Source organism: Cebus imitator, unplaced genomic scaffold (genome assembly GCF_001604975.1).
Source record: "Cebus imitator isolate Cc_AM_T3 unplaced genomic scaffold, Cebus_imitator-1.0 Scaffold274, whole genome shotgun sequence".
Lineage (NCBI taxonomy): Eukaryota > Metazoa > Chordata > Mammalia > Primates > Cebidae > Cebus > Cebus imitator.
In genome coordinates, this window is record NW_016107589.1 from 2,674,455 (window position 1) to 2,698,270 (window position 23,816).

Below are 23,816 nucleotides of genomic sequence, written 5' to 3' on the forward strand. Positions count from 1 at the left end.
AAATCTTATCAATCTTCAAAGCAATGTAAATGCATGTTTCTGAGCATTTTCTCGTCATCTTAATAAATGCATTGCAACTAGGTGTTTATTCAAGGTCAACAATCCATATTTTCAGACATGTTTGTCTATTATAGAGAATCCCAAAGAATCTAAAGGCACTAGTAAGTGAGTTTAGCAAGACCACAGAATATAAGAACAACACACAAAAATCAATATTTCTATACATAATGATGAAAATTAAAAAGAAGAAAAATTTTTAAATATTTTCAATAGCTAAAAAAATGAAATACTTAGATACAAATTTTACAAAACATATGTGAAATCTGTATGTTGGAAACTATAAAACATGAATGAAAAAAATCAAAGAACATCTAAATAAGAGAAGATACATAATATATTTGAGGTTCGGAGGATTCAAAAGAGTTTGAATGCCCAAACTGATCAATAGATTTAACACGATTCCAATAAAAATCTCAGCAGAACTTCTTGTAGATATGGACAAGCTTATTTTCAAATTTACATGTAAAGGGAAGAAAGGAGAAAAGCCAAGGTAATTTCAAAAAGAAAAGCAAAGTTGGAGGACCCAAAGTACCTAGTTTTAAGATAATATCATGCTACAAAAATAAAGACAATGGATATTAGTAAAAGGATAAGCATATAGATCAAGGAAACAGAATAGAGAATACAGAAATAGACTCATACAAATGTGGTCAATGATTTTTGACAACTGTGCAAAAATGACTAGAGAAAGAATAATCTTTTCAACAAATGAGGCTGGAACAAATGGGCATCTGTGGGCAATAAAAGATACCTCAACCTATACATCACATCATATACAAAAATTAACACAAAATGGGTGATAGACCTAAATTTAATACATAAACTATAAAACTTCTAGAGGAAAACATAGGAGGACACATTTATGAACTTGTATTAAGAAAAGATTACTTAATTGTGACATCAAAAGCATAACTGTAAAAGACAAAATAATAGATTGGACTTTGTATTAGTCTGTTTTCCCACTGCTGATAAAGACATATCCAAGACTGGGCAATTTACAGAAGGAGGAGGTTTAATAAACTCACAGTTTCACATGACTGGGGAGGCCTCACAATCATGGCCAAAGGTGAAAGGCAATCATACATGGAAGCAGGCAAGAGAAGAATGAGAGCCAAATGAAAGAGGTTTCCACTTATTAAACCATCAGATCTTGTAAGACTTATTCACTACCACAAGAACAGTATGGGGGGAACCACCCGCATGATTCACCCCCTATCTCCCACTGTGTTCCTCCTACAACATGAAAGAATTATAGGAGCTACAAGTCAAGATGAGATTTGGGTGGGGACACAGCCAAGCCATATCAGACCTCATCAAAATTAAAAATGTTTGCTCTCTGAAAAATACTAAGAGAATGCGAACATAAGCCACAGACTGGAGTATTTGCAGATCCTATCTCTTAAAAAGGAATTGTATCCTGAGTATATAAAGAACTCTCAAAACTCAATAATTAAAAAAAAAAATGTAAGTGGACAAAGGATTTGAATATATATTTCATCAAAGAAGATACAAAGATAGCAAATAGGCATAGGAAAAGATGTGCAGCATTATTAGCCATTAGGAAATGCAAATTAAAATCACAGTGAGGTACCATGACACAGAAAAGAAATTGACATGCAGGACATAGTTGCCTGCACTTGTAGTCCCAGCTACTCAGGAGACTGATGCAGGGGGATCTCCTGAGCCCAGGAGTTCATGATCAGCCTGGCAATATAACAAGACCCATCTCTAAATATAAAAACAAAAACAGGAAATAAATTAACAATACCAAGTGCTGGTGAAAATATGGAGCATTAGAATGTTTTGAATTTGCTACTAAAATGTAAAATGGTAGAACCTTTCCAGAAACAAATTGGGAGTTTCTCACAGGGTTAAACATGCATTTACTATATATTCAGCAATCCCACTCCTAAGCATTTACCCTAAAGAAAGGAAAAAATTATGTTCACACAAAAGCTTGCTTAGGAATATTGATCAGGTGCAGTGGCTCACACCTGTAATCCCAGCACTTTGGGAGGCTGAGGCAGGTGGATCACTTGAGGTCAGGAGTTCAAGACCAACCTGGCCAATATGGTGAAATCATCCTGTCTCAAAAAAAAAAAAAAAAAAAAAAAAAGACTGTAAAGGCTGTACAAGTTTTGCTTTGCTTTGCTTTGTTTTGTTTTGTTTTGTTTTTGAGATGGAGTTTCACTCTTTTTGCCCAGGCTGGAGTGAAATGGCTCAATCCTGGCTCACCACAATCTCCATCTCCCAGGTTCAAGTGATCCTCCTGCCTCAGCCTCCTGAGTAGCTGGGATTACAGGCATGCACCACCACGCCCAGCTAATTTGGTATTTTAGTAAAGACGGGGTTTCTTCATGTTGGTCAGGCCGGTCTCAAACTCCCAACCTCAGGTGATCCAGCCACCTCGGCCTCCCAACGTGTTGGGATTATAGGCATGAGCCACCATGCCTGGCCAGCAGCCTTATTCTTAATTGTCAGATGCCAAAAACTGGATACAACCAAATGTCCTTTAGTGAGTAAATAGATCAACAAACTAATACATCCACACAGTGGTTGTGAAATAGAAAAATTGACTATGGATGCATGCAACATCATGGATGAATCTCAAAATGATCGTGCTGAGGGAGAGAACCCAGTCTCAAAAGCTTATATACTACATTAATCCATTTATAAGACATTCTAATTTATGGATTTTATCTGTAGTGCAAGAAAGAGAAACAAATCAAGATTTTATCCGGTATTTTTTGTTGTTGTTTTCCTCCTACCCAAGGGCCAGTCTTACTCCCACTTCAATAATTACAAACCACAAAGGGCAAGAGATCAAGAGTCAAATCATGTAGACTGCCGTTTACATGCTCATTTTTATTATCAGTTTTTGTTTAAGTTTTTATTTTGTTATTTGTGTTATTTATTATTAATAATACTGAGCATCTGACATAATTTTGGTGTTGAATTCTCCCAAGAATTGAACAGTGTGTACCTTAGTACAGACGGAAAACTGTGATGCATAAGAGTTAAATGGCTTGCTCAATTTATCAATTTTCCTGGCAAATAGTGAAATAAGAGTTCCAGTTCCAGGTCCTTCTGACTGTAAAACCTGTGTGCTTACTGACTCTACTATAGAATCTGTCAGGGACTCATATGTCTTTATCCCTACCCACCCATTGTTTCCCCCATGTTAGTTGAGAGTCAGCACAACTGAGCCTCGAGTGTGCCGAAGAGAAGAAAACATGCTGCTCCACAAGAGGCAACAGGATGAGAGGGAAAGAACAGAATTTGAGTCACCCCAACCTCTTTTGAATCTTGGCTGTATTACTTGGTGGCTGTGTCATCTTAGACAAGTTCACTGTTCCAGTTAATTCAACAAGTACTTACTGAGTGCCCACCATGCTCCAGGAAAAGTTTTAGGATCTCAGGATACATTTGTGAACAAAACGGAAAAATCCATGGCCTCAAGAAAATTATATTCTAGTGCGAGACATGGACAATAAATATAAAAAATATGTAAAATACATAGCATATCAGGTAGTCATAAGTACTGTGAAGAAACCAAAAAGGAAAAGTAGGGAAGGGTAATGAGGAATGGAGGAGCCGCAATCTTTTTAAAAGATAGTTGGGGAAGGCTTTACAGTTGTTCATATAGGTATCTGGAGAAAGAACATTCCAAGCAAGGGGAATAGCTAGTGTAAAGGTCTAGTCCACACCAAGCGTGTTTGAAGAACAGCAGGGACACCAGAGTGGTGGGAGCAGATTGAGTTGGGGGAGAACCACAGGAAATAAAATCAGCGAGAAAATGGGGAGGCTTGAGGACAGTGTAGGCAGTGGGTCATCTTCCAGGAGTTTGAAATCACCAAGAATTAACAATAGCAGTTAATGTTGGGAGAATGATGTGGGACAGGAACTAAAATCTCCAAGGAAGGTGAGGGAGTGACCCAGGGATCAGTGACTGATGACCCCACTTTTACTTTGGATAGGGAGCTTTTGGAGGGGTGAACAGAGCAGTGCCAGAATCTGACTACTTTTCCTGATATTCCTCTGCCTGGTGTATTGAGAATAGACCACACAGGATGGGACAGAGTCCGGGAGACCAGTTGGTAGCCTCTAGGGTTAGTCCAAGCAAGAGATGATGTTGATTTGGACCAAGGAAGAAATACTAAAATTGGTGAAAATAGGTCAAGGTATGGATATATTTGGTAAGTAGAACTTGCAGGATTTGCTACCAAATTATATGCGGGTTATGAAAGGAAGGTAGCAATCAAGGATAAATTCAAGTGTTTTTTGTTTTTTTTTTCATCTAGGAAAACTGAAATAATGGAGAATACTAAATAAGGTAGCAGACTAGATCCAGAGTTAGTTTTATGAAGTTCAAAATGCCTATTAGACATTCAAGTGGAGATGTAAAGTTGGTAATTGGATACAGAGAAGAAAGCTTGGTAAAAGCTTTCAGACTCACCAGTGTATGGGTGGTACTGAAATTCATAACACTAGATAAAATCTATAAGGCATTCAGAGTCAATGGATAAAAGAATTCCAGTTACTGGACACATGTTTGGGGAATTCCAAGATTAAATTGTAAGGAATATATGAAAATGAATTTACAAAGAATCCAAAAAGTAGTCATTCAGAAAAAAAGATAAAGACAGAAGCGTATGCTGTTCTGGAAGCCAAGTGAAGAATGTGTATCAAGGAGGAGGAAGTGATTGGCTATGTTAACACACTCGGAAGGTCAGGTAAAATGAGGACTGGGAGCCAACCATTGAAGTTAGCAACATGAATGTGATTTATGACCTTGACAAAAACAGTCACAGTAAAGTCAGTGGAGGGGAAAGCCTTACTGAAGGGGACAAGAGAGGGTACAAGGAGGGCAGCTGGAGACAATGAGTGTAGACAACCCGATTGAAGAGTTTTGCTATAAAATTAGAGAGAAAATTGGAGTAGTCATTGAAGGGAGACGCGGAGTCAAGAGAAATTTCTTTTTAAAACAAGAGAAATAACAGCATGTTTGTATGATGAGCAAGTAGAGAAAGGAAGAAATTGACAATTCAGGAGAGAGGAAGATTGAGGTGCCGTGTCCTTGAGCAGCCAAAAGAGACTGATACCCAGCACATAAGTGGAGGAGGTGGCTTTAGAGAGGAGCAGGGGCAGTTCATTCACAGTCAGAGGAGGGAACACAGTGCAAGAGCAGAGACGCAAGTAGGTATGAACATGTGGGACTTTTCTTTTGATGACTTCTATTTTCTTGATAAAATAGGAAACAATGTCCTCATCTGAGAGGAGGAGGAGATATTAGAGGACTGAGGAAAGAAGAATGTATAAATTGCCTGTTTAGGAGAGTGGGAGAGTAAACTGCCCAAGAGCACTAAGGACTACTTGAGGCCGAAGGCAGTGAGTTTACAGCACAATGATCAGCTGTCGGTTCTCAGCCACATTCACTGTGCAGAGGCAAGACCACACTGGTAGAGAGTTAGACACAACCAAGGTCAAGCTTTTATCCAGTAGGGACAATAAAATAGAAGGAGGACAAGAGACCATTTTATTAACCATGAAATATCAGCTCTGCAAGGAGGGAGACAGTGACATAAGGTGGGTAAAAACCAGTGAAAAGGAGGCACAATCAGTGGCTGTAGGACAGGTGGAATCAAAGGATTACTGGAGTTAGGGTCCCAGAGGGAGTGAGCTGGACATACAGGAGGTGGTGGTTGGAGGAGGGACACTTAAAGTTGGGGTAGAGAAGGATCTGCAGTTATTGGAATAACTTGGAGAGTCAATAGCTGAGTTTGGGTTGAAAATAAGGTCATTAGAAAAGGGACTGTCAAGGAAATGAAAGGGCAGGGAATGTGACACTCATCTTCCAGGATAGTGAAACCATCAAGAATAACAATGCAGTCAATGTTGGGAGACTGATATGAGAGAGGGGCTAAGTATCCAAGGAAGGTGAGAGAGAGACCTAGAGATCAGTGGCTGATATAAGGAAGAGAGTAGGTCTCCTATTACTTTATCTCTCTGGTCTCAGTTCCCTCATCTGGAAATTGGAAATGGTGATCAGCCTTCCATCTTGGGAGTTTTATAAGGATTGAGGGAGGTAATGCAGGTAGAGCATATGTCACTCATTAGAACTGGCAGACCTCAGTGTTCAGGAATATTTTAAAAAATATTTATTCACGCAAGACTGTAAAGTCTTGAGTATGTATCTCATCTCCTACCAGTTACAGTGAGGAGTGTGTCTTGGAAGGCTAATTGAGCTCAGGGTTGACTCAATAAATTATAATCATCGCAATTCCCCAGAGATGTTTATCTATGGCCCTCTCTGCTTTCATTCATGTCCATGTCATCTCCTTCTTCCTGGCAAGGATGAGTTCCCTCTATCCCCTCCAGCCATCTGCAGACACCACAAGGCTTATTGCTTTCCAGCCCAAATGCCTAACGCAGAAGGCAAAATGCAAATTACCTGCTTTGGCTGCTCTGCTGCCTCCCCTACTGATGGCAGGCTGGCTGAAAAAGCCCAGGGAAGTGACAGTCTCTAATGAAGTGTCACCTTCTGTTCTGAACTGCACTGAACCCAGACATGTGAGGAAGCTCTGGGAAATACAGCCTGACTCACTCCAACACGGGGAGCCTGGGACAAGAGCTGGCTCAAGTCTTTTACGCTTCCTTTCCTATACCCACCCATGACTTCAGCTCTAGGCAGGAGTTTCCATCAAGGGATGAGTTATGCTCTAGCCAACAGGGCACTGTCTGTTTTACTGATAACAGGCATTAACATTCAGAGGTTCCTTGTTCTCAGGAAAGGGGTAATAAAGTTATGGAATGGATCCTGAGTTGCCACAGAGAAGATGCCAGAGTTGAATGGGTCCATGTGGTGAGGTGATTCACCTTGTCCATGTTGCTCAGCCCAGTGTACCTTAAGCCTCCTACCTCTGGCTTAGCACTACTCTGCGGAATATATTAGCCAGGAAAAGATCTGAGCAAGTTTCATTTAGCCTTGCACTTGTGCAAACCTAAGGGTGGAACTCAAACCTCCTCACATTACCCAGAGACTTGCCTTGTTCGCTGCTAATTTTTCATTGTCAGCTACATAGTAGATTCTCAGTGATGAATAAATGAATGAATGAACGGATGAATGAATGGCAGAAGAACACAGAACATGGCTTTTCCAACCCTGACACTTCAGACCAGCTCTGTGCTTGGTACCAAAACCTAGAACTCTCAAGTTTCTTACCTGCCTGAGCCGAGAGGTCATTTTTCCACCCAGAATTTCTGAAACTCCTTTCTTCTACCTAAATTATATATAAAAATGAAGGGCAGCGACTCTCATCTGAAAATATTTTCTTGATCCTTTTCCTCTTCCCAGTAAACAATCACTGACTTACCTCTTTCTCTAATGCAAAGTGACATTTCGATACAGCAACCCTGGAAGGAGACTAGAATCATTAACTCAGAAAAATGGCTGAGCTTCTGCAGTTTGTCCAGCTCCCACCTATTGGCTGAGGAATCCATGTTCTGGAAAAGCACAACCACAGTCCTGTTTGCCAGCTGCTATCTAGCAGTCTGAGCATTGTTGACATTGATTAACATTAAAAGTGACATTTGGCTCTGTGTACTTTCTGAATAGACTCATTTCAACTAAGAAACCAGCAAGGAGTCCTCTGGGGAAAGTATTTTTGGGGAGGAGGGGAATGAAGTAACATCAAACATTCTTTGTCCAACATTTTGGATCATTATCTAAAACGTAAGCAGTTCGTTTAAGGGAAAGAGACGTTGGCATGTCACTAGGAAAGGAAGTTAGCCTCTCAAATATATTAAGAAAGGTGTACCTAGGGAAAGGATGAGAGAAATCTGGGAGCAGCTCAACAGGGTTGAAAATGTTTATTCAACAGGCAGGTGATTTAAGGAGCCATGATTTGCCATACAAAAGGATTGCTAGTAAGAAAAGATACTGTTAAATTACATTTGATTTTTAAATTTATAGTTTACAAGCACATTTTCTGGAACAGAAAAAGCACACCTGTGCATATTTTTTCCCAATTGTAGCATATTAGCCATCTTTCCAGTAAATTTCCTATATGCAGCAGTCACCAATATAGGTTGGCGGTAAATGAGCGAAGTGTTATTTACATCAGCCTTAAAAGTTCAAGTCCTTATTATTCCTTCCTCACAACTGACTCAGAATTGGGCATAGAAAACTGCTGTTTTGAAAGAGCGCCGGATGGGCTGCAACAGACATCCACCTTATTAGAGAGCAAAGTTAAAAAACAGATTCCCAGGCCCCACCACCAGGCATTCTGACTCAGTAAGTCTGGAGTGGGGCCTGGGAATCTGCAACTTTAGCATGCACCTCAGGTGATTCTGATGCAGGTGGCCCACAGGCCACACCTTCACACATGCTGGCTTAGAGAAGATGTCTTTTAGGTTGCGTGTCAAGAGAAATTGCCCTGCCTTCTGCACCCAGCACAACCCGCTGTGTTCAGTAAGTGCATCCAACGTGCTCCATAAGCTCACATGTGGTGAGCAGTTGCTGATCAACACTGCTGTGCTAGGCAAGCCAATCTGCGGGGCTCGGTGTGACACACCCCTGATTTCTCTTTATTCTGTTAGAACGATTACAGGAAGTTATCTATGCAATGCAAGGATTTTGTAGTGGGCGTGCTGGACCTGTGCCGAGACACAGAAGAGGTGGAAGCGATTTTAAATGGTGATGTGAACTTTCAAGTCTGGTCCGACCACCACCGTCCGAGTCTGAGCCGGATCAAACTCGCCATTAAATATGAAGTCAAGAAGGTAAGCTCCCCCATCTCTCCTGGTCTTCCTACCTCGCCTCTCCTCGCAGGGCTGCTGGTCTCGCTTTGTGCTCATGTGTATTTTATGTTCCCACAAGGTGACCATGATGACATCCAAATTCTCTCTAGACAGGGAGCTAGCTGTCAGCTTTGTGGGGCTGCTCAGATCCCCTCCAACATCCCTTCCCACCTCACCCCCAGCCCACCAGGAGAGAGAGCAGAAGCATGAGAGTCAATACCTAAGCAGGACTTGAGCCTGGACAGCAGAAGAGATCTTCAGCCTCAACCCACTGGCAGGGACAATGTCACTGCGAGGGCTTCTATCAGTTAGCAAGCCTGTTCCCAAGTCTTCATGAGAAACAGAACTCATGTCTTTCAAAAGCATTTATTGAGCCTCCTCAGTGTGCTTGGGGACTAGTAGAAAATGTATTAGCGTAAAGGACTTATGAGATCAACAGCTCTGGGAGACTTAGAAGAATTGCACTCCAAAGGCATATGAAAGCCCTAAAGAAGCTCAGGTAGACTTTCCCAAAAGTAAGCTCATGCCACCACCTCCACAGACATCCAGGTGTCTTTAATGGCCGTGGTCACCAGTAGCCCTCAGACCTGTAGTGGCTACTCAGATTAAGATTATACGGAGCAAAAGTCAATTACATTCCCATTTCAGATCTACTCCGGCTTCTTTAGAATCTGCTCTTCTTAAGAATCTGCTCTAGCTTCTTTAGAATCTTCTTTAGAATCTGTTAGATGACATTACTCAACCTGATAAAAACTGGAGCATTCCGAAGATCCACATGTTTAAATATCAATGTGCTTTCCACATAAGCAAAGGAGCTGAATCTCTTTGAGGGGTTCTAATGTTATCAGCTCTTTCATCTGATCAAAACTTAATGGTATTTTTAAAGGCCCCAGATTGGTCTCTGGGCATTCCTTCTCTTTCCTGATTATCTTAATTTGTATGTGTCTTAATTTGTGCCTTCAACAACCATATATATCTGTGAAATTCATCCGGGGAGAGGTTCCAAGTTTGATAAAATCTTCCTGCCCTTTGATATTATAATTATCACAAATTTTAAGAAAAATAGCTATGACCTATGGGAAAGGTGACCTTAGAGATTAACATTAGAAAGCACAGGGTTTTTGGAAGTTGGGAGAATCAGAGTGCAGTTTCAAGTACAGTACAATCCTATTTACTCAGCTCAGGAAAACTTACCTTTTAGCCTAACCCAAGAGCTTGCAGAGGCTTTTCACCAAAACATAGCAGTCACTTCCTGAAGCTGCTGAGATATCCTTGCCCTTGGGGTTCAAACAAACCCTGCTGTGGAAGCTGTCTGTCAGTGGTAAAAATGAGCTGGAGTTCCCAGAACTACAAACATTCTTCCTTTCTGTAGCCAGATTTTCCTCCTCCCTCCCAGCTCAAGGTGAAGGTGTCTAAAAAGCAGACAAAAGAAGATGCTTGGCATTTGCAGATTTATATTCAGAGTTTGGACTATTTATGCACAACTCCAACAGTCCGTGGCATGTGGGCATTCACCATTTCTCTGAAACATAAATTCAAATCTCCTAGCAAAACTGTCATGGAGGGTAGAGTTACTCAGTTAATCCAGAAATCTGGCCCTCACCTCATAACTACATGTCCTCTTTTGTCAATTACCAAGTTCAAAATGGCCCTGGGAATGAATGAGAAGGAAGAAACGAAGCCCTCCATGATCATGATACTGTCAATAAGAATTAAAAGGTTTCATGAGGGAAATGATTGGCTCCAGTGGTATTTGTCAATTAAGGGAGCCATAAGGTCTCGGGAAATCCATCATGAATGTCAAGTGTCTGCTATAATCCATAGGTAGGAAAATGATAGATGACCTGCATAAAATGTCAGTCCTGCTCATTTCTATGACCTCCAAAGGATGTATTTTCTCAAACCTTGTATGCCATTATGAGACAGAGGGCAGACTCATAGCTCTCCTTGACATTTATTTTTCATGAATTACCAGAACTAACCAATATTCAAAAGTCTTATTAATATTACAATGGGCTTCCATTTTTAATTTATGAATTTTAGCATGCTTCCATGGGCACAATCTAACCCTGAATATTCAAGTTATGAAATAACTAGCACCATGGCCTATTTATACATACACTGCCTTTTCTAAGACAGATAGATAGATACATACCGTATGAGGCTTCAGGCTGGAGTATAAAATCATAAAGCATCTTCAAGATTCTGCCCACATGGCATAAAATCAACCCATTAATTAAACAACTTAAGAAAACAAATTGTTCTTAGCAGTTCCATGGGCTGCTAATAGGTGTTACCTTAAAAAAAAAGATTTTGTGTCCAAATAAATTTGAAAACCTTTAGTTAAACACAAACAGGTTTTTTGTTTGTTTGTTTGTTTGTTTTGCTTAAAGATATTATAGAGCCTTTAATATGCATTACAGAGTGGTTCAGGCCTGTAATGCCAACACTGTGGGAAGCTGAGACTGGAGGATTGCTTGATGCCAGAAGTTTGAGACCAGCTGGGGGACACAGCAAGACCCTGTCTCTATTAAAAAAAAAAAAAAATCACTACCTAATAGATGAAGGATACAATGGGTATTACTTGACCACAGACTGCTTCTCAGGTGAAACTAGTTTTTCATGCATGAGTCGTTGGGAAACTAATCTATAATCGGCCTCTATGTCTATGAAATTCCAGGATCTGAATGAAGGTGATGCTACTCTGTGGCTGGTTCTGCAGTCTGGATTGTGTCTTTCATTTGAATGTTTGATTATCTTCAGGCATTGCCCTAATGTCTGGACCTCTGGCTGGCTGAGTCACAGCAGCACCAGCCTCCATTAGATGAAGACAAGTCTCCCACTATAGTTGAAGGGAGCACCTGGTAAAGGGGAAGGAATCCTTAACCGGGTTTCTGACGACCAGGTTTCTAGCCTGATTCTCCTAACCATGTGGTCTTGGCCAAGTCATTGAAGCTCTCTGAGTTTCATTCCCCATTTGCAAAATGAACATACAAGCTTTTGCTTCACACAGGCCTTTTTTGTGCGTTTGTGAACTTCCAAATGAACTGATATGAGAGGAAATGCTCTGGAATCTATAAAGTTCTCTGCAGCTCTAAAAGAAAGCATCATTGCTATCATTCAGTGGTGGCTCTCTTTCTTGGAACTCTAGGATTCTTCTCATTCCCTAGCTTGTCCTTTGTTATCTCCCCAGAGAATGCTAGAAATGTCTCCCTGGGAAAGGACATTATTCATAAAGCCTAAAATTCCTTCCAAAATATCAAAGGCATTGTGAGGACATGATTGTTCCTCATGACTTCTGCCTTAAGATGGCGCTCAGCCTCCTCAGTAACCCAGGTGGGTGTGTCATCTGAAATGTCAAGCATGGTTTTTGGGAAGCAGTATTGGAGATGCAGCTGAGAGGTACCTATTGAAGTCAGTCCCGGTCCAACCACTTATTAATCAGGTCACTTGAGCAAGTTACTCAAATATCCCCAGGCTTCAGTAGCCGATAGGTATAAATGAGGCAGTATTAACACACACATCCCTCACGGTCAATGCCTACGTTACTTTAGAACATTTCTCTTACCCACCTCAGTCCATCCCAGCCCCTCTAGGCCACAGTCCCTGCGGAAGCCAAGCTTACCTCATGAAAAAGCAGGGATACAACCCACCCCCATACTGAGTCATACCTAAGCTCAGGACTCTGCTTATGCTCCACAGCTGAAGAAAATCACCCCTCCAGCACTGGTTTGCAGCCTCTCTACAAAACCTGGCCTTGTCCTGCAGAGACAAGCACCTTGCAATCTTCTCTAGCTCTGTCTCTGTCCTCCGGGAATCATGCCTAACTATCCTTTTCAAAGGCCCTCTCCTTCCACTGCATATCAACTCTAAACACATGCTTAGGAAACTTCCAGCCCAAACAACAACTGGGAACCAACCCAATCAGTCTCTGAATCCCAGTTTAGGCCCAGTTGGGCTGGGTCACGAAGTCACAGAGGGACCCCAGTGTCTGCCATGTGGTCAGTGCTTAGTGATGCGTAACAGAGACTAAGATAGTTGTTGGCACTCTATCCAAATTGTCTATCAGAAGACACACTCTCATCCCTCCCTCTCTCTCCTCTAGATTGCTTCCTCATCTCTGGGCTTACAGAGATGATCTTTTCCTTTCCTTCCCCTACACCATTCCCTCCTCCTTCCTGATCCCACTCTGCCTTAAGTGAGGATCAGGTGAGAGCTCCTATTCACTGCAACAGAACTTCGTGCATATCAGTCCCCTAGGAGGAGAGTGGGGCAAAGAGACCCAGACATTCCTGTTTTGCATGAGAGAGGCCTTAACTCTACCTACAAAGGAGCATCTTTTGGACGCTGCTAAGCAAAGGCCTACTACTGGGGAAAAAAACAAAATATGTAGATATTATTTTCCAAAATATATTACTTCATGGCAGAAAGCACATATATTATCAGGCAAGCATAGCAGTATCACCAACAAGCGTGATTCGTTCCATCTGACAAATTGTCTTAGCCACCACGTGTGAGGTCTACAGACACTGAGCTCAGCCTTCCAAGGACTCAAGCAGAATAAGACACAGGATTACCATCAAAGAGTTACCAGTCTAGTGAGTGAAATGGGACAGGTGTCTTGTGGCTGTAGTAGCAGCAGCCTCTGCAGTGGAGTGGGAGAAGTCTCTTAAGTCCTTCACCAGCTGAGCAAAGTAGCATTCACAGCTATGACCTCTTTCAGACTTGCAGGCGGCCCTGGTTCTAGCATCTTGGGATGCAGCTTGGTTCGAGGGCCTCTGCTCATGGTGCCAGCCATCTTTCCTTCCAAATGAGGAGATCACTCTCCTGAAGAGGCAGCTCCACTCCTCCCAAACCTTCCAGTCCCTGGAATGTTGAGGTGCCCTTTCCTGGTTCTGTCATGCTCCCTGGGTTATTCCTGGCTCAGAATGCTAGTATCACATACAGTAAAGACCTGGGGCAGGACTGTGGGGAGGGAACAAAGTGCAGGGGGTGGAGAGGACCCACTAGCTCTCCCTCACTTACATAGTTCCCTTTTTCTTCACACTGCTGTATTTTTTTTAAATCCCCTGTGATTTTTATTCATTCACTCACTGAAAAGCCGATGCTTGCTCTTAAAGCTAAAACATTAGGAAAGTAAATGAGATCCTGGAACTTCAGAGGTGCCCTCTGAGGTGGGGAGGGCATTGGGTAGAAAGAACACATGTTCAAAGGCCCTGTGGTGAGAAGAGACATGGTGTACAGGAGGAACTGAAAGAAGATGAATGTGGTCAAGCTGGGCCTTGGGAGGACTGGGTGTGATGAGTCTGTAAGGAGGCAGGCAGGGGACAGACCGTGTGAGTCTTGTCGACCTCCCTCAAGATTTTAATCTTTTTATTATTTTTCTAAAGAACAATGGGAAGCCATTGGAGGACCTTAATCAGGAGTGGTTGTAAAGATTAGGATAGATAGAGAGACAGCCCTTCCTCTGGAAAAGGCTGGAAATGAAACAGGGTGGGTGAAGATGGAGCAGGTTTTTTGGGTGAAAGGGACAAGATATTAGCCAGGATAGGCTGTTACACTATGTTGACAAACAAAACTAAAGTCACAGCGGCTTTTAACAAAAGTGAGTTTATTTATTGCTCAACCTATTTCCATCTTGGAAGTGAATTCCCTCAGGAATCCTGGCTGAGAGAAGAGCCACCCTCTTAAATGTTTCCTGGATGCCAGACGGTCATCCAGCTCTGGGAAATCGCACCCCGGCAATGGCGTGCTTTCGCCGGCATGTGACACACATTGTTTCTGTTTGCCACTCATTGTGGAGTTAGTCATGCCTCCCACCCCTTCACAAGAAGGACCAGGAAGCATAATCCTGGCTCCATTTGGCAGCTGGCACTGATGATTACCACAGGAGAAAAGTTGAAGGTGTTCCTATTGACAGCGTCAACTTCTCTGTCAATAGGACACAGTATCACCCTCTGAGGTAGAAGCAGCCTGAAGAAAGGAAAAAAACTGGGAAAAAAATCTGTGGGAGATGGAGAGGGAGCTGAACAGTAGGTCTGATAGGCCTGCCAAGACTGGGGATTGAAATTCTTTGGCAATAGACTGCATTTTTAATAAAAGTGGAAGATCTCCACGAACGATGTTACCACAGAAAGTCAGTGTCCTCCGTTAACTTCAATTCCTTGCCATCAACTTCAAGATTCCTTCACAGACATAGGCTGGGAGCACACAAAATGTACCCACACGGCACAGCACTTAGAAAGTTCCCCTCAGAGCAGAATGCCAAGGAGAAAAGGGCAAGCTTAGAGGGAAGGAGATGGAGGACCGTTTTAACCCACATTGCCACTAGCCCTGAAGTTAAACCAGCACCTCTATCAGAAGTCCCTTGCCTCCTTTTATTCCAAAAATGAACATCGTGTGCACATTTTATAGTCATGCCATGAATGGGTCCATTTTTCTACCTGGAAAGACTCCTAGCAGATGCAAGTATTAAAAGAAACTTATCAGGTAGCAGTTAAGGCTGACTGCTCAAGTCCTCTGCCTATTAGATATGGAACATAAAATGAGTTCCTTAGTCTGCTGGCCTGCATGGGCCTCACAGACACAATGGATACTGCTCCAGCCCTAAGGGGTCTTCTGGCCTAAATATGTGCTCAGAGAGAGAATGATGCCAGCCATAGCTGCACAACTGGCTGACATCCTCTCCCTAGTGCAGTGACCATGGGTAGAAACACTCCAGAGAGGACAGATGCCCACTGCTGGGCTCTGTTTCATTTTCTCTGTCTGCACAAAGTGCAGGAAAGGCCAGTGAGCAAAGGGGACCTGAGGACAGCAGGGCTTTCTAGAGGACGTCTGAGAGGCCAGTCACACACTCACATGCCCTGAGCAGACATTCTCCTACTGTGTTTTCCTGCTGAGGCATCATTTTAACAGATGCTCAGAGTTAAGAAGATCAGAGTTGTCACAAACACAGTCTGGCTGGTCAGGCAGTACCCCAAACTGCACTGCAGGATGCCCAGTAGTTGCCAAACACTGTTGGAATCCCTTGGTGTCAAAAGCATCAATCATCTTCCACTTTGGGGATTCCTCTAAGCACTTCTGTGGCTCTTGCCTGGCCATATGCCACAAAAATCATCAATATCCATTAATCTCCTGGCTCAGAAGGGCTATCTTTTACATAAGGAAGCTTTGCTTTTCTCAAGGAGCAAATCTTCAGAGGAGAAAGAATCATTCCAGCATGTATATATGTAATATAAATCGTGACCCCTTCTCTGCCTGGAAAAACTCCCAGGAGAAGGAAAATAGTACTTGCTGGGCAGCAGTGTAGTGTTGTGGCCAGGAGCCTGACTGCACGTGTTCAAGTCCCAACTCCTTCACTTACTAGTATGTGGCTTTAGACAAGTTATTTGACCTCTGGGCCTCGATTTTCTCATCCATATAATGAGAACAAATTTCAGAGCCTAATAAACAATAGTCAATGTTTATAACACAACGTACCTAGAACATGGTAAGTGCATAACAAATTAGCCAATGGAAACTGTTTGCCGCATTGGTTTTCTAAGCAGAAAGACTAAATAATGTTTCTCAACCCCGGCACCATTAATACTTTGGGCCAGAGAATTCCTTGCTACGAGGACTGCCTGGGGCATTATAGGCTGTTTAGCAGCACCCCTGGACTCTATTCAGTAGCACCCTACCCCCAGCTTGTGTTAACCAAAAACGTCTCCAGATACTGTCTCTAATGTTCTTGGAGGAAGGCCAGGGGGACGAATAATTCCCTGCGGAGAACCTCTTGGCTCTTTTCAGGAGCCAGGCTATAACCTCTTACTTGTAAGCCCCTGAAAACAGGGATTATAGATATCCAAGGATGCATTGTATCTCTCTAGACCAGGGGTTCCAAAACCCCTGCACAATGGAACCACTTGGGTGCTTTGTAAAAAATAATTAGCTGCATAATTACCTGCATAATGGAACCACTTGGGTGCTTTGTAAAAAAATAAAACAAAAAACCACCAGTGCCTCAGCCTCCAAAAGACAAATACCACATGATCTCACTTATATATGGAATCTAGTAAAGTTGAACTCCAGAAGCGAGTAGAATTATAGTTATCAGAGGCTGGGAAGGTGGGGAGGGAGGGAATGGGGAGTTGTCAATCAAGAGTACAAAGTTTCAGAGAGACAGAGGAATTGATTTCGAGATTTATTAGACATTAGTGTAACTATAATCAATAAAAATGTATTATATATTTCAAAATAAGTAAGAAAGTAAATTTCAATGTCTCACCATAAAAACGATAGGCAAGCAAGGTGATAAATATGTTAATTAGCTTGATTTGATCAGGATATATTGTATACATATATCAAAACATCCATTGTACCCTATACATGTATACAATTACATTTGTCAACAAAAAATGCCTGGGCTGGGTGCAATGGCTCATGCCTGTAATCCCAGCACTTTGGGAGGCCAAGGCGTGTGGATCACCTGAGGTCAGGAGTTCGAGACCAGCCTGACTAACATAATGAAACCCCCTTCTCTACTAAAAATACAAAAATTAGCCAGGCATGGTGGTGGGCACCTATAATCCCAGCTACTTGGGAGGCTGAGCCTGGAGAATTGCTTGAACCCAGGAGGTGGAGGTTGCGGTGAGCCGAGATCATACCATTGCACTCCAGCCTGGACAACAAGAGCAAAAACTCCATTTCAGAAAAAAAAAAAAAAAAAAAGCCTAGACCACATCCACAGAATTTCTAATCCAATTCTTCTAGGTGGGAGCACAGCAGCGGGTGCTTTTTAAAGGCTTTTGAATGATTCTACATTTTGCAGAGATGAAGCTCTTGGATGGTGGACTCTTGGTTCATCTTGACCTCTGAAGGCTAAGAACGGTACACGCCCTGCATGCAATGTGCAGCCTCCATATACAGTAAATGGATAGATGGCGTGTTCAGTGGGAAGCTGGAGGCTTTAATGCTTCTCTAAGCACCTGTAACTCCTCCTTGGGATTAAAAGTCTATGTAAACAATCCAGATGATGTTCCAGGCTGGCCCTAGAGTATAGGGCCACCATCTCCATGCCCTTCCCTGCTGACCCTGTGTCCCTTTGGGGTCTGTCACTCTGGAAAACAGCTATTTAGGAAAGCTCCAACAACAGTTCAGGCTTGGTAGTTGCCCACTAGTTGCCAAACACTGTTGGAATCCATTGGTGTCAAAAGCATCAATCATCCACTTATGGTGGTAGTCCATCTCTAACCATAAGCCTGGTTGTCTTAGAGATGAAGCAGAGAGGTGAGTAGCTTCCAGCATGGCCCTGCACAGTCAGGGAGAAGCAGTGGGGCCTTTGCCTCCAGTGGGGAGCTCAGATCGCTGAGGCTTCCACAGTGGGTCTCAGAAGTGCTCCCTCCACTCATGAGCCTGAGTTGCTGCCCCATATCCACACCCTGCCAGCTCAGCTTCAGAGGGTGGAAAGGGACAAAGTGCCTGATGCTCCTCTTTGCCCTTCTTCAGACATTCCGTAAATCACCTGACATAACTTTCCCTAATGTGCAGATGCTACTGTGAATTTGCAAAAGGTATTTCAGATCCTCAAAGTAAGAGTTATCGCAACAGGACAGAAAACTATTGCTTTTTGCCTATTTTGCTACCTTTTGTTCAGCTCTTTCAATACATAAGTAGTTACATGAAAGGATAATCCTTTAAAGCATTTTTCTTCTTCTTGGTTACCTCGTCTCCTAAGCTATAAACTTAGCTTGTATAGCTATCATTTTGTTCTTACTGTGCTGCACTTGCTAAGACAGTCAGAGCCTGAGTATTATTACATCCTGATTTGGGGGCTAACAGGAAGAGAAGAATTTGAGGAGTACTCAAGGGAATAACATAAATCCCCCAGTGCCCCACAAGAAATAGATGTAAATCAGATGCATTTACTAGCCCAAAGTGGAAAGAACAACAAGAGCCATCTTCAAATTGTCGCTTTTATCCCAAAGTCAAACGGATCTTAGAAATTACAGTCTTCCCCAAGGACCTGTGACTAACTCTGATAACTCAGCTAAAGACCATCTACACATTTCTATCTCATTATTTCTTTACTAGATGCTCATATATGAATTTAGAGTTTTAATGAGCATTTGATCTTTCAAGTATTCCTCTTATTATGTACCATAATGCATTACTCTTTTTTTAACATTCATCTGCCTAAGGTCACTTGCAAATTTTTTTGACAGAAGGGAAGTTTTTTAAGCATAATTATAGATGAAAATTTTTGCTTATGTTTTAATATATGTAATCCAAGCCACAGTCATACCTTGCTTGGATGATTAGAATAGCATCTAACTGATCTACCTACCTTTTTCCTCTCCTTTCCCCATCCTCCTCCTCCCACACACACACACACACACACACACACACACACACACCAGTCAGTGAATTTTTTTTGTGTTACAGAATTTTGCTTTTGTTGCCCAGGCTGGAGTGCAGTGGCATGGTATCAGATCGCAGCAACCTCTGCCTCCCAGGTTCAAGCAATTCTCCTGCCTCAGACTCCTGAGTAGCTGAGATTACAGGCACCTACCACCACACCTGGCTAATTTTGTATTTTTATTAGAGATAGGGTTTCACCATGTTGGTCAGGTAATCCACCAACCTCAGGTAATCCACCTGCCTCGGCCTTCCAAAGTACTGGGATTACAGGCATGAGCCACCTTGCCCAACCTGATTTTTTTTAAGTAATCATATCATGTCCTGGCCCCCATTAAATCCTCCACCTAAGCATGAACAAGACAGGCATAGTCTCTGCCCTCAGGGAGCTCATAGTCTAATAATCATCACTGCTAGATGCAGAGCCTGAGACAAGGGTTTTTGTTGTTGTTTGTTTGTTTGTTTGCAAATGATTCTTCAAAAGCGTGACCTCAGGAGAAATCTGCATTAAAGGAGCAGAAGTAGGACGGGGCTGGAGAAGAAGCTAAGCTAAGAGAGGGTTTCAGAAAAGTCTAACTTCAGCTTGACCTGGTGAGGAGCCTGGGAATGTGAGTAGCACCACAGAGTTGTCCCATGTTAAGGCGAGGGAGCTGGCCTTTTGTACACTTACACCAGCCACTAATCAGTGGCAGGCTGCTCCAAGGGGAGGGCATCACCTCCTAGGCATTTCTGGGCAACATGGTTTCCACTGGCTTTGGAGAATTTCTGGAGAAGGGTGTTTCTGTGAGTCCCCAGTAGCTGGGGTTGGGTGCACCTTCTTTCTAAAAAGGATCTTGGCAGAACACTAGCATCTTCTTGCTCCCTAAAACACTTACACTCCAACTATTAACCATGCCCTACGAGGTGCTGTGACCTGGCCCTTGCCTCTCTGTTTAACTCACCTCACACCAAGCTCCCTCCTGCTCACTGATCTCCACCTGCACTGCCTGCCTCTGTTCCTTCAGCACTATTTACTAGTTTCTCTCCAGGGAAATTACTGATCCCTTTCCCTCAGATCTTTGCTGGCTGGTTCCTCAGTGTCTGAGTCTCACGTCCATAGCCTGCTTCTCAGAGCAACCTGCTGACCGCCCGATCTGAATGTGGTCACCATGTCGTTTCCTCCCTCATCAGCCACTGTCTATCCCAGAGCTCTCTTTTGCAGTGAATATTATTTATTTCATTTATTTACTTGTTTATTGTCTGTTTCCCTTAATTCTGTGGCAGCAACTCACCATGTATCGCCAGACTAGAGCAGACCCAGGCAAGTAGAAGATTCTCAGAAATATTTTCTAAGTTAGTGAAAAATTGAATAAATAAATGAACATGTAGCACCTGAGTTTTCTTCCAGTTTTCATTTTCCTAAAATACAAAAAAAAATCCCAAATTCAAGGTGAGATGCATTCGTAAATGCTGTTGAGGAAACTCACAGAGATCTCTTGAGGATTAAAATGAGATGAATAGGAAAGCAGCCCGTGATGAGATAGTGGATTAAACATCATTTGTCTCATTCTTGAGGCCCTATGACTATTGTCACTGAGTCCCTGGAAACTCAGAACATGAATAATGACCTTAATTTACTTAAAAATAACAACCACAAAGTCATTTACATACAAAATATAGCTTAATTAATAAAATTATTAATAATTTGGTTTTCAAATTGCCTCTGAATAAATTACAAATTAATATTTAGAAAAAGATTAGTATACTTATAATAGTGTATTTGGGTAATAAGTATACTTATTACAGAAGTATAAGCATTACAAATTAATCTTTTTATAACTATTGCATACTTAGTATATATGTATACTTGTGCAGTAAGTATGCTTATCACAAATGAATTCATCTTTTCATGCGTATTATTCCCTGCTAAACCCATCAGACGCATCATTGTCTGACTACTATGCTCACTCATTTCTGATAGATGTTGCTAGGCAGATGCAAGCTTGAAGAAGGAGAGGATCATCCTGTGATACCTATTATCAACTACATCTGTGGTCAATATAACATAAATAAGACCCAGCCCTGGTTTGTCAAGAACTTTCATCCTAACAGATTACACAGATCTGAATCTGGCCCTTTATCAAACAGGGAAAGACTAATTCAGACAAAAATGGTGTGGGAAATCATGGAAGAGGAGGAAGTTCATGGCTTCTGAGCCAGGCCATGAAAGGGGTATCAGTGCTCAAAAGCAAAGGGGGAACAAAGACATTCCAGACAGAGGAAGCAGTGGGGGACGCACCAAGGTGTGATCATGTTTAGGGACTTGTAGGTGGTCTGGGGGTGGATTTATGGAAGAAGGAAGCCTGGGAAGAGGAGGTAACTTGAGGTAGGAAAGCAGGAACCCCAGGTAGGGGCAGGACGTGTGGCTGGGGAGGCCAGCTAGCATGTGGGCTGTGAAGATGATGTCTGCAGTTTGTGTTTCTGATTTTACTGATTTTGTTTATTGGACCAACAACATTATAAAAATAAGGAAGCTGTTTAAAAGGAAAACAACAATGTACAATCATGTGCCCCATATGTCAATTGTTTTCATTTGTTTACAGGTTTCCAATTTTTCCCATGTGCAGGCATGTATTCACATATATACACCTATAGGGTAAATAATTTTGTAATTTGATTCACCTAGCAGTAGAATGTAAAAATTTATCTATGTTTTCTATAAATATTTTGTTGATGCTAGCAGGAGATTGAAGTACTATTGTTTATATTTTCTCTACTGTTAAGCATTCATTTTAAAATATATTTCTGAGACTTCGGTGGAGATCAATGGAAGATGGCCAACTAGGAACAGCTCAGGATTGCAGCTCCCAGTGAAAGTGCAGAGGGTGAGTGGACACCGCATATCCAGACAGATTTTTATTGCCCACAGACCAGGAGATTCCCAGGTGTAGGAGCCCCACGGGTCGCCAGCACGGCTGTTCTGGGGGCGCGGCTGTTTCAGCCCGCCCGGCTGCTTTGCCCGCACCCTGGCACGGCGGTTCTCCTTACAAAAGACACTGGTCCAGGTGCCCTCTTAGCTGGTAATTGGAGCCCTGAAACGGCAGAGTCGCCCATTCATCTGAAATAGCGAGCCAGGCCAGGATATTCCTAGGCAAAAAAAATGCCAGGAATCTCAGCGCCGCTGTTTCAGCCGGCTCAGTGAGTCGCGCACGGGAGATCCTGGCACCTTTTCAACCGGAGACTGGAACACTGGGAGAGGGTCGACCATTCAACAACAACAAGAAAAAAAGACTCTGAGTCAGGGAGCCAGGTGATCAGGCTCGGCTGGTCCCACCCCCTCCACCACCAAAATTAAAAAAAAAAAAAAAAAACAGCAATTGAAAATGCTCTGGGTTGAGAGTTTCACGGCAAGCACAGCTGAACCCGGGATGGCCTGGCTCTGTGGGGAAGGGGCATCCACCTTTACTGAGACACTCGACCACTACGGAGGCAGTCTGACCATCGCTGAAGCAGCCCACCATTGCTGAGGCAACCTGCCATTGCCAAGGCAACCTGCCACTACAGAGAGAGTCCACCATAACAGAGGCGGGCCACCATTGCCAAGGCAGTTCTAACTACACCCATATAAACAGGACTGCAGGGAAGATCACACGGCAGCTGGGCAGAGCCCACAGCAGCTCAACAAAGCCTCTGCAGGCAGACAGTGACTAGGCTGCCTCCTTGCTGGGCAGGGCAGCCCTGAAAGAAAAAAAAAGGCAGCAGCACAACAGAAACTCATAAATAAAGCCCTAACTCCCTGGGAAAGAGCACCTGGGGAAAAAAAAAGGAGTTCATGAGTTCTGCTGCAGCAGACCTAAACGTACCTGCCCAGCAACTCTGAATGAAGAACAGAGCTCACAGCTCAGGACTTGAGCTCCAATAAAGGACAGACTGTCTCCTCAAGCAGCTCCCTGACCCCCGTATATCCAAAGAGTCACCTCATAAAGGAGAGAACAGACTGACACTTGGCGGGCATCCTACTGGGACAAAGATAGCAGAAAAAGAAACTGGTAGCAACCCTTACTGTTTTGCAGCTGCTGCAGGTGATCCCCTGGCAAGCAGGGCCTGGAGTGGACCTCAGCAGCCCTACAGCAGAGGGGCCAGACTGTTAGAAGGAAAGCTAAGAAAAAGAAGTAACTTCAGCACCCACAAACTGGAAGTTCACTCAGAGACCCAATCTGAAAATCAGTAACGACAAAGACAACAGGTGGATAAACCCACAAAGATAGAAAGAAACCAGAGCAAAAAGGATAAAAACACCTGAAACCAGAACACCTCTCCTCCTAAAAGAGATTACAACTCCTCACCAACAAGGGAAAAAGGCTGGATGGAGAAGGAGTGTGATGAAATGACAGAATCAGACTTCAGAAGGTGGGTAATAAGAAACTACAGTGAGCTAAAAGAACATGTTCTAACCCAATGCAAAGAAACTAAGAACCTTGAAAAAAGATTTGATGAAATGCTAACGAGAATGAACAACATAGAGAGGAATATAAGTGAATTGATGGAGCTGAAAAACATGACACGAGAACTTCGCAAAGCAT

At 42.8% G+C, this 23,816-nt stretch overlaps 1 protein-coding gene across 4 annotated transcripts in view; it reads left to right on the plus strand.

The window, feature by feature from the left end:
• The window catches only part of TRPC7 (transient receptor potential cation channel subfamily C member 7), a 155,899-nt gene that overhangs the window by 40,365 nt on the left and 91,718 nt on the right, over positions 1–23,816 (plus strand). For 3 of the 4 annotated variants that reach the window (XM_037728659.1, XM_037728658.1, XM_037728660.1), the window contains exon 3: positions 8,659–8,841. The exons of the other annotated variant lie outside the window; for it this stretch is intronic. In XM_037728659.1, the coding sequence (XP_037584587.1) occupies positions 8,659–8,841 (183 nt within the window). The remainder of the gene's footprint in view (positions 1–8,658; positions 8,842–23,816) is intronic. 4 annotated transcript variants of the gene reach the window in all.